The sequence below is a fragment of the Trifolium pratense genome, linkage group LG1 (assembly GCF_020283565.1).
Source record: "Trifolium pratense cultivar HEN17-A07 linkage group LG1, ARS_RC_1.1, whole genome shotgun sequence".
In the NCBI taxonomy this organism is placed as follows: Eukaryota; Viridiplantae; Streptophyta; class Magnoliopsida; order Fabales; family Fabaceae; genus Trifolium; species Trifolium pratense.
The window spans coordinates 11,941,923-11,954,192 of NC_060059.1; the positions used below are offsets into that span (position 1 = coordinate 11,941,923).

Sequence of the window (12,270 nt, forward strand, 5' to 3'; positions counted from 1 at the left end):
ATATTACAAGTGTTTAATTTTAGCCACACCATTTTTTTATGTCTGGATCCGTCCCTGGATTCGGCCCTAAATTACTATTACTAAATTAGTTCAAACATAGCGAAGAAAACTCTTTATGCTCACCTGTGTGCCCTCTTGATGCAGCAATAAGGAAACAAGCTTGATCTAACCCGGCTACTTCTCGCCCCACGTTATCAGATAATAAATTCAACAAGTCTAGATGACCATGACAGCAAGCCACAAAAATTTGTTATAAAACCTAAAAAATGTTATGTTTAACTTTTTTATCAAGTATCATCATTGAAATGAAAATAAATTTAAAACAAAATTTTAAAGAATAAAATTTAATTTAATAATATATAAAAGATATATTAAATTAATAAATTTAAATAACTAAATTCGAAGTATATTAAATATTAATTAGATATAGATTCTATAAAAAAAATTACAAGAGGTTTTATTATATATAAAAAATGACCGTTTATGTAATTTTACGTTTATCGGTTAGTTGAACTGCTAATTTTACCAAACACTTCAATTAGCTTATCATCCATAAGTCATCAGCCACCAGCTATAAACTATCAACCATCAGCTATAAGTTATAAGCTAACTTATCAGCCAACCGCTATTTTTGCCAAATAGAACCGTCTAAAAAAAATTAACTTGTGTTGGTAGCCTTGGACGAACAAATTAACTTGTCATCAAAATGCTCTTTGTTCCTCCAAAGCCATAATCTATGGCACGCCATATAGTCCAAGTTTTTGGCCAATTCTCATTGAACTGAATAGTACCATAATTCTTTATATTAAACTCGATCCATTGCAGGCTTGCAGCAGGTTACCAGTAAAAAATTGCTCTCTAACACTGTCATGGACCATATGTAGCCACAAAGGCATAACTAATTAGGGGCACTCTCTCAAAGCATGCAACATACCTTCAACAATAAAAAAGTTTCTCCGCAATGTTCTCCTATAATCTATTCCATTTCTTCGGTGAAAGCTTAATTAGTATAAGACCATGAGCAAGCTAGCTAGGGCAATGTTAAGAGAGGTTGATGTAAGTAGGCAAACAAAGTAGTGTAGTTAGTTTTTGAGATCCGAAGAGGAGCACACTCCAAGGGTTCATGATATGATATGGTTAAGTCATTAGGTTATGATATGAAAGATATGGCAAGGTTATATGCCTATACCATTGTGGTGTTGATGTAGTGGCACATTAGGTCAATAAGATACACTCAGATCCAACTATCAGAGGGAACTCTGATACATGCCGCACTTCACGAGCTGAGGATAATGATCTGGAGAATCTTCTACATTATAAAAGGGCAGAAAACCTCCTCCACAATTCCAATTTCCAAAGAAACTGTGAAGAGGATCTGAAGCTCGAAAGAGCTTCCCCAAGGAAGCGACTCAGAATCCTTAACATTGTAGAAGACATAGTTGAACATATAGATGAATTGAGGAATTCTAAACTCCACATCGAGTTAGCACTTAACAGTGAGAATTTACTTACATATCTAACGCTGACTACTGGGGACGGGAAAATCGAAGTCAACTCGCTGGTTAGGATTGTGTGACCACTATAGAAGTATATAGAAAACTAGGCTGATTTCAAGAATATCTTAGAGATGTACAAGCAAGAGAAGATAAGAAATAAATTAGGCTGGAACCAGCAAATCAAATCAAAACAACTGATGCAATTTTTTACATAACCTGAAAGCTCTAATGTTAAATAAAAGAATGACATGCCATAAACATGTACAAGCAACGGGCATTATTGCTCCATTATCTGTGTAAATACAACAGATTACAATACAAACATAAACCCAGCAAAAAAAAAATATATGAATTTTTTTCGTGTAAAAGCTCTCTCTCCTCGAACTAAAAAAATTGTCAAGGAACAAACAAAAAAAAAAAAGGAAAAAAAAAAATCACCCACTTGATGTGCTTTATAAGAAACATGTTTCACTTTCTAGTCCCAGTTTTACGCTTTATGTCAACAGGAACTGGTTGTCTTGTTGGTGTTCGATGTGAGACACCATTCGTTTGTTTCCGTGAAGGTGAAGGAGCAGTAGACGAATGAATACTATTCTTGCTGCAAAAATTGCAAAAACATCATTAATATGAATCATATCATGTTCAAATTTGTATCACCACAAGTATAACTATTTTTATACATATATACAGGTCATGCACTGTCAATATAAAATAGTTTTACAGTGACGCTCAATGAGAATAAAATATTTCGCAGTTATTTTTAAAATGCAGCTACAAAATGAGCTTGTATGAGCAATATGCATTTTTGCATTACCTCAATGCTGCTGGGCTTTTTGCTGACTTTGAGACAAGTTTCCTACCCTTTGATTCATTACCATTGGCTATGCTTGTAACTTTGGAATGATTAAATTGCCAAAGCAAGTCATGTTCTGAGGAATCACTAGTTGCAGCATCAACATCATCAGCATCATCTGAACCAGCAATGTTAAACTGGTTGCCTCTCATGAACATATTGTAAGATCGCTCCGAGTATACTTTGGAAGAATCTTGGAGATATTTTTGATAAAATTCCTCGGATAAATTCCCATTATCTGGTTCCCAACACCCTAACATGTTACCGGTTTTGTTCACATCTAGCTTGTTTACCATGACCTTATCAACCCACTCTCCTGTACCGGTTTCTTTATCATCATCTTCCACACAGTTTTGAACAAGACCATTCACTGGCGGCCACGGTGGTGAATTTGTTAATATCTCATCAAATTCAAAGCTCTGAGTTTTTTGCCTCAATGTAGTATTGCTCTGAAGTTGCAAGACCAGTTTAAAATTTCCATCAGATTTTCATAAGGAATAGCAATAGTCAAATAAATTATACAATATCTGCGAGATTATTCATTTCTTATAACCAGATACCAATCAACAAAAAAAATATACATACCTCTAAGCTTCCAACATCAAACATTGGTTGTCGGCACCCAAAGGGACCATCCACGATACCTGCGGCCCGCTGGCTTGCATGATAGGGTGATAGTTCACTAGCCGTTGTCCTATATTTTCCAGGGCTGCCAGATATCGAATGTTCTGAATTTCCTTCCTTTCTTGCCAATGCTGCCTTAAGGCTAGCAATCTGAAAATTTATTAAAAAATTAAACTTAACTGAAAAGGTAAGGCTTCCTAAGATTATTATGAAGAACTAGGTCAAAATTTGAAAGTAAACCTGATCTTTGAGCTCTTTGACATCTGCCCCGTCCTTGTTTACTCGAGCAGCGCCAAGTTCAACTGTCGCAACTCTTTCTGCAAATTTTAGTGTGCTAATTGTTTCTCCAATAGCATTAGTCTCTGGACTAATGTGAACAAACATTAGTGTCTTCGCCTGTCCTCCTGAAATTAATTAGCCCAAGCAACGTAATGAGAAATATTAATATGATAGAATTGTATAACTAAGGACTAGAAAAGAATATAGAAGACTAAAATATAGTTACAACTACCCTATTAGCATACCAACTTCTTAAAACTTACCAAGCGAATCTTGGAGTAATTGCGTGAGTTTGCTATTTCTATAAGGGACATGTTGGTTTTTCTGAGCTAGAGAAGCTATGACATCACCCAAAGCTGAAAGAGATTTGTTAATATGCTGTGCCTCTTTCAGTCTATCACCTGTCGCCTCAGATTTGTCGACCCTCTCACTTCCTGCCAAGTCAACGAGATGCATGCATCCGCGTAGGACAGCTCCAGATGTCAAGTCTCTTCCTTGAACATGAACAGTCAAGCAACTGCAAAATGATAATTAAAGAATCCAATAGTCAAGTACTTTCATAACAAAAATGTTACAGAAATAGTTGTGGATAACGGGACAATGAATAGGATATATATACCTGTGAGATCGGCTACTACGGTCATTAAGGGCTGTTGCTCCAACTGCACGGTTCTTATGGCCCAAGTTCATTAGTTCAATAACATCATTCGTTGATGATACTTGGACAAGGCTTGCATCTGGTACACTGAGCCCTCTTTGAGAGTTACTACGAATTTCTAACGTATGAATGGTTAAGGGAAAGCATTGCCAACAAAGACTTTTCATCATGAGAATAACCAGTATATTTAAAAACAAAAATCAAAGCAGAAGTTGGTTGTTCCATCTATAATTTTAATGTAACAACTAAAAGGATATCTTTTGGTTGTTCCATCCGTAACCAATAGATCTCTGACTTGCTCATTATAAATTTCAATCATCTGAACAGACACATCATAGCGAAAAGTGTCCTTTCTTTGATTTGCTGTATAAAACAGATCACTTAGAGCCCTATAATTTACACCTTGGCTTTTTTCTGTGATCTCTTTTGGTCCAGTCTAAATTTAAAATACAAAAAATAAAATAAAATTCATTAAAATATTCAAGCCGACAACTCTAAATGTATATTATCATGGTTTTTATAAGTCCAGTCTACATTTCGAAGAAAAGTAACAAGAAAATGTCATGAAAGTATTCACGTTTTTACAGATGCTAACTTCAAGTGTATCTTACCATGGTGAAAGTTTTTCCTGATCCTGTTTGGCCATAAGCAAATATGCAAACATTAAAACCATCAAGAACAGACCTAACGAGTGGCTGCATATCAGCGAAGACCTCCCCTGAACACAAGACAATAAATTTCCGATTATATACTACTAAAACATAGTGATGATGTAGATAACTAAAACTGAAAACGTAAACAAACCTTGAGCTGCAGATGGTCCAAAGACTTTGTTGAAGTTGAAGGATCTGCGCCCTTTCCCATTCTTTGACGGAACATTAATTGTGATAACTCCATCTTCTATGTTCTCTACGGTACTCAAATGGTTTGGTTGTCCAGATAAGAAAGGTCTTACTCGACAGTACACCCTAATACTCCCTAATCAAACAAAGTTACCCGCGTTAATTTTATTTTGGCATTAAGTCCTTACAAAAGCACAAATAGAATAGAAGCTTAAAGCAGCCAGCCAACCAATAATTTATTACCCTTAAGATCCTGGACTTCATTGTATAGTTTGCGATTTTCTTCGAGAACTCTATGATATCCAGAAGCAGCATGAGCTAAACCATGAATGTGCATGCCTATAAATAGAAGTGGAAACTAAGATATGATGAAGCGTCTAATTCAACAGTTAAAAAATAAAACAGAAAGGATTGAAACAACATTAAAATGTGAACTTACTATAAATTAATCACAAAATGTTAGAGAAGTATTACCTAAATTGGAGAACTCCTCATGAAATTTCATTTGCATGAATTGCATACCAGCTTTGGTGGTTTGAACTGTATGCTTTAACTCCTACAAAAAACACAAGGATAGCAATATTTTACTAATAAGTTGAAAAAATGTTAATTTAAAACGATTAATATCTTTGCTGCTCCTACTTGAATATCTTTTTGCCGTTGATCAAAGAGCATTTGCTGCTTCATAAGTTGTTTCTTTGATTCCTCATCAGCAACATGGTTTTTATGGATGAATTCCTCTTTCTTTGTTACTATAGAAATCTTGTTATCCACCTAATCAATAAAAAACTACAGCATAAGAATCAAGCATTTTGAATTTTCAGAAAGGTTCGTGAATATGTTAAGTGTGAAGAAAATACCAATACCTTTTTATGTGCCATAGTAAACTTTGATACAGCTCCATTGCTTTGGGACACTGCACCTCTTGAAGTTGTTTTTGTCTGTGTTATGTGATAATAATTAACAAAGAGCACAACTTGTCATATAAATCAACTTCAGCGAGAATTTTGTTTCTTCCTATGAATTGAGTAAAATAATCACTTAATAACTAATGGTATTACTAAAGGTGAAAAGTATCATACCTGTTCATCCTGGCTTGCAATGCGATGCTCGAACTCCTCCACGACTTTAGTCAAAACAGATTCAACCAACTGTTCCATGCAGAAGAACAATATTACTTTAAGAAAGTAATCTCAAAAGCCACTCTTAGTATTATGAGTATTGAGCGACAAGATTGAAATTCAGCAGCAAGAGACTATAGTGTAGTACTGCTAGATGGGACTGTCAATTCTGCATTCAGTGTTCATTTTTCAGTGTTTCAAGCAAATGAAACGGCCACAGAAACTAAAAGGAAGAAACCCCTAATCGATTTCGTTTTAGATATCTGTCCAATTTTTAGATGCATACTACTTATAATGTAACATACTTGTATTTCCTTTGTCTAAATAAATTAAATTCTTTAGTGAGACACAGATGAACTTATTCTCTTACCGTTGGAACTTCTTCTGGCTTCTTATCGAATAATATTGCACGAACAAGCATACCTAAAGAATGAGAACTAGACTGCAAGCATAAAAAAGTTCCATTTAGTTATTCTGTTTGCTCATCTAGACAAAACCTTAGCACATATAAAATGCCAAAAATAAAGCTTACCGACCATTTTATTAGACTCAACATCAGAGGCAAAAGCAGTCATAGATTTTTCATTTTTTTCATTGATTGAAGAGGTTCTTGACAACGAATTGGTTCTTGACAACGAATTGGTAAATGGCTCCGAGTTTTTCCTCACAAAAGATTTTGTACTGATTGCAGGTTTGATAGTTCCACCAAATTTCCACACACCATTAGCCCCAGTTTGTTTCCATTCACTATAAGATTTAAGGGCCAATACACTGTTCACAATCCTCGACGATTTTCCTCCCTAAAACATAAATAAATCAATTACATACAAGAAAACCAAAACAAATGTTATTGAACTTTCATAGTAAGCAACACTCAATTGACAATTCGTTTCACCATGATACATTTGTCACTCATTTTTTTGAAACAGTAAAAAAATTTTGATCCTTTACATACTTGTTCCAGATCAGATGATTCAAAGGTAGGAATTCCAATTTCCTGAATAGCCACCAGAAAGTTCCTAACATTTTCAAAATACTGAAAGGCCGATAATGGCGCTCCATCCGGGATTAGTCCAGAATCAACAGGACTCTCCACAACCTTAAAGAAGAACACAAAATTTACATTAGTAAACAAACAAACAATAATCAAAAAGTAACCATAGTAATTAAATTCAGGATCAATCTCTCTCTCTCTCTCTCTCTCTCTCTCTCTCTCACCTTGGATACAGCACCAGGTTGAAGCTTGTTAAGAACATTACAAAGAATGATCCCACTTCTCAAACCAAGCCTAAACTCTTCCTCAGAAGGCTCTGCTGGTAAATCTTTAGCTGCAACAACTCCAACCATTTTCCTCAACCACCCTGCTGCTTCATATCTTCTGAATGCTACATTTTAACCAAAAAAATTTCAGTCTCAAAACAATTCATACAAAATCCACATACATCAAAATCAGTTTAAAATTGACAAACATCAACCTTCATCAAAATCAACATCAGAAAGAAAAAGATAATAATTTGATAGTTAAATCATTTTCCACAACACAAAATGTAATTCCTAAAGCTAAATTGACAAACATCAACCTTCACAGACACAGATACCAGACACGACACGAAAATAATAATAATTTGAAAAAAAATGACATAATTCAATGAAATCATATGTGTCGGAGTCGGACACTCTATCAGACACCGACGTGTGTCCGACACTTGACATGACTAATCCGAGGAGTGTCACATGAATTTTCCCAAAAAGAATTATGATAGGAAAATGAATTTTACCAGCTTCTTCTGATTTTCTAGATTCCAAATCAAGATCTTTGAGACGAGTACCATGTTGTTGAAGAACATCCTCAACAACAGATGCAACTGAAAAAGACAATGCCGCCATAATAACAAAAGAAACAAGGTAGTTGTTGTTGTTGTTGTTGTTGAAGTTGAGAGACAAAATTCAAGTCATCAACATTGTCTTTATCAACAAAGAAGAATTAAAGAGAAAGAATCTCTTCTCTTTCTCTCTCTATGATCTTATACTTGATGATGGTGTTGTTGTTGTTATTAAGGTTTATGTTATGAATTGAAACATAGACGAATGAAGATTCTATTCTTCTTGTTACCTTTGCCTTTTTCTCTGTAACACAATTACACAACACAGATACAAATACTTTGTTGTTCCTTTTTTTCTTTTCTTTTCTTTTTCTTTCTGTATCTGTGCTTTATACTATACTCCTCTCCCCACTACTCTCTTTCTTGCTTCGGTGCTTACCTTACCACTTGCTTCGGTTCCGAACCCCACTATGTTCCAAATTTCCTTTTTTTATAGTTTTATGTTTATTTTTATTTAAACTAAAAAATATAAACGATTTTTATTTATTTATTTATTTTTATTTCAAAGTGTTTAACGAACAACCGGTAAGCTTAACTCGATTGGTTGTAGGAACATTATGTTATGGGTCATGCTAAACAGTGCCCCGGGGCACTTGTTAAGCATACCTAAAAAGGAAATAAAAAATAAAATTTATATTGAAAAGATAACTTTTTGTACTTTTGAGGCATTGAATGCACGCATTTAGAGACAGAATTTCTATTTTAAGATGCTTAACCAGTGCCCCGGGGGCACTGTTTAACATTTTCCTTATGTTATATATGTAAGAGTTGGGGTTCGAATCCCGAACGCCGTACTTATCCGCGTGAAATTTCTGGCAATTGAACTACTTGACAAAAAATAAAAAACTTATACACTAAAGTTTTGTGTCTTTACATATATTCTTTTAATTTTTTAGGCCTCTATTTTAAAAAAATTGGCAAAAACATTACTACGGTATCCCCTTCATTTAATTTTAAATAATAATTTAGATTTTTATCTTTTTTTCACATCATTTTCATGTTTGTGTATGATTTCTGAAACTTTTGAATTTATGGTTTTCTTTTAAAGCATAACATGTATTTATGATTGAGATTGCAAAAAAAAATCGTATATTTAAAGATTAAAATTCTCCAAACATAAAAAAGACTAACATGACGTGAAAATAAAATAAAGAACTAAATCGTTATGCAAAATTAAGTTTAGAGATTGTAGAGTATGAAAAATAGAATATTTTAGGTGATTTATTCCCAAACTCACCATGTCTATCAATGGCTTAAGAGTAAAAAAAAACATGATAAATATATATTATCCTCCGATAAAACCTTTATGTCAACAACACTTATATGAGTAGGAAATATGAATCAATTTTAAAACAAATTATTTTTAGAAATAATTCAGTTATTTGGAACAAGACGCAATATTTTTTTTATAAGCAATGTTAGTTGTTAGTATTTCAACGTTATGTTAGTTTTTTTCTCTTTTGTCAGAACTTGAACTCTGGACGTCCTTGCTCCTTAACCCTTAGCTCAACTAGCTTAACCAGCTGAGCTTAACTAGCTTTGATAGGAGGCAATATTACTTTTTAGCAAACATTTTGATCTACCATAAAATAACCTTTTAACCTGCAGTGAATGATTGTCTCGTTTATTTTTCAGGTTAGTTTTCCAAACCATGAGTTGTGACTTATGATGCAACTCTGAACAAAAATATTAAACCGTCGACAAACTGAGAAGTAAACTAAATATCGTTTAATATAAACTTGATTGATGTAGATCACAATGATTTTGTCTGATCAATTTTAGTAACTTTTATTTCATAAAATTAAATTTAAATTACTTTACGCATCATGTCATGTATGGAACAAATTTAAATATATTTATATGATGCCACTTTCTGCCTTGGTCATTCTTTAAGTGACCAAATTATTTATGGCTCTTTTTTACTATCTCATGAAACTCAAAACATGGCATTGTATAATATATACTTCGTTAAAAATTAATCAACTTTTTCAGATGTATGAAATTTGCACACATAAAAAAAATGCAATTTAGCTAGCTAGCTAGGTTATGCTTAAGCGAATATTGGTTTGTTGCCCTAGCCTCTTTTCCTCCATTTTTTTGTTTTTGTTTTTAACCTTCGATTTTTACGAGAGTTGGACCACAAAGTAAATAAACTCTGGCTAATTAAGAATTATTTTCACTAGAAATTAAATTTGGATTCTTCCAAATAATTTTTATGAAGAACTCATTAATCCATCGAATCCGATATCTTAATTTCCTCTATGTATTTTTAATTTAACTGAAGTGTATAGTTTAGGAGTCATGAAATGATTACATTAAGACTACCCTTTTATTTATTATTATTATTAAATAAAATATAATATTCTGCCTGCTGATGAAAAATATATACTAATATAACGTAGGCCTAAGAAAAGTTAAGTACAACGTCCTTCCTAACTTAACTTAGAATAAAATCCCTCCTTAAGAATTCAAAATAACTATTTAAATATATTCAAGCACTTAAAAAATCTTATTGAGACGTTGGAGGTGGTTGAGTTTGTCTACTTCGTTAATGCTCATCCACAAAACATCACGTTTGGTCAATCAACTTTTTTTTCTTTCAAAAATTAACATTATTTTGGCCCTTGATCCATATTGTAAGAATTTAGTGGGACCCTCTCCTATCCATGGAATTTCAAACTAATCATGGTTTTATAATCATAATAATAATTTTAAGAATAAGATTATGATGAGTTTTTGTAACGCTTTTATATTCCTAATTGTTTTATCTTATGAAAAAGACTCAAATGAAATGATATGATGTATAATTAATGTTTAGGCTAATTGACCTTTTTAGAATAATTAAGCTAGTGTTAATGAGTAAGATTGAGAATGTGTCACGTCAATTAATTAGATGCAAAGCATGTGGCATATTTTTTCGACTAGAAATTATTAAGACATAAGAATATGCATGCATATCTATCATGGATGGAAGGTGGTTAATAAGTTTTGAAGTCACGAAAGTGGGTTAAGAATATGGAATGTTGGCTTAAGCTATCCTAAGTTAAAAAGGTTGAAATTGAAAGCATAATTAAAAATAATAAAATAATTATGATATTATGATAGTAACTTAAAAATGAATTGGGGCATGGTACCAAAACATTAAGGGTAGACGGAATGTCTCTGTCGGTTAGTGAAGTTGTTGATGGAAAACAGTTGCCACTGCTTCACAAATGGTAAATGTGTGGGGCTTATAATTTTAATGATCATAAAATAGATTAAAATTAATACTATTTATGTTCAATGTGTAATGGAAATTAATCCGTGGCATTCTCATCTGCAAGAAGACATAGTTGATTTTGTTTGTTCCCTAGTGTAGGACCTAATCTAGGGAGACTTAAGGTCCAACTTTGTGGAAGGATACCTAAGTACAGCTTCTAGTATCAAATATATTTCGATTGGAGTCTAATAAAAATCAATGTTCTTTTGTACTTACATTGTAACTACATTTGTATGTATTATGTATGTATATGTGGGTGACCAAAAACCAAATCATCTCCTAATTAAGGAATAAGCAAACTACAAGAATCTCTTCCAATTGTGAGTAGTTAAAACTAGTGCATTAAGGAACTAGTTTACTTTTTAAAATATAAAAAATATTCTTTTTTAATGCAATATTTTTTTCTTTAATTAGTATTTCATAAATATTAGTATTTTTTTAAGCAAAAAAGGCATAAATAATGAACCATAAGTCACACCTTAGAATATATATATATATAAAAGAAGTAAGAACAAAAAAGAAAGGAGATATAGACAAAAGGCGAGAGAGAAAATTGGGGGCTAAAAACTTAAGAGAAAACAACATAATAATAAAGAAAAGAAAAAACAAAAGAAGAAACTCAATCGGATAACCTATTCCTATAATAGGTATTGTGAACCTGAAAACTCTTTAAAATTTTATTTTTCTTTGTCTTAGACACAACCTCTCAGGGAAAGACTCTTCACTAGCAGCAACATAGTTTTACAAATAATTAATGGGTTGTCTGAGTATAAACCTTATGTCTAATGTCTCTAACATGTGTTTGTTTCTATACATGATTATGCGAGACATGATAATTAAATCTATTGAAATCGTAAACACATCAATAATGTCTTTTTGTCAGCCGCTGATGAGGTTTCTGAGCCAGGATCATCTTTTTGTGTGTAATTTTGTGAACTAAATTAATCAATTATAAAAAAAAAATTATGACTAAATTGACAACAAGGCGGATTGCTCCGATTAGAAAAAAAAAATATAGAATTAAAAATATTTTCTGAAAACATCCATTTTTCCAAATTACATTTTCAATGGCCAATATAATAATTTTCCCTTAAATTAAGAAAAAAAAAATGAATTCACTGAATTTAGTTTAGTGGTGAGGGGTTTGATATTATGTTAGAGGTCATAAATTTCATCATCAACTCATTTGTAAATATTAAATAAAACAATGTTTTATTGAAATGTGTACATTTGGATTTGACTTTTAAACTTTTCA

The 12,270-nt window shown here is 32.6% G+C and overlaps 1 protein-coding gene across 1 annotated transcript; it reads right to left on the reverse strand.

The window, feature by feature from the left end:
• Positions 1–1,628: 1,628 nt before the first annotated feature.
• LOC123883306 (kinesin-like protein KIN-14I) lies at positions 1,629–8,212 on the reverse strand. Its single transcript, XM_045932103.1, has 19 exons — positions 7,652–8,212; positions 7,092–7,258; positions 6,829–6,972; positions 6,410–6,673; positions 6,244–6,315; positions 5,835–5,903; positions 5,619–5,693; positions 5,395–5,526; positions 5,227–5,308; positions 4,996–5,091; positions 4,715–4,888; positions 4,522–4,628; positions 4,168–4,346; positions 3,872–4,033; positions 3,516–3,769; positions 3,214–3,377; positions 2,935–3,123; positions 2,311–2,798; positions 1,629–2,094 (listed from the first exon to the last, which is right to left on the reverse strand). The coding sequence occupies exons 1-19, from the start codon at positions 7,758–7,760 to the stop codon at positions 1,965–1,967; spliced, it is 3,057 nt and encodes a 1,018-aa protein (XP_045788059.1). The 5' UTR covers positions 7,761–8,212; the 3' UTR covers positions 1,629–1,964.
• Positions 8,213–12,270: the final 4,058 nt, after the last annotated feature.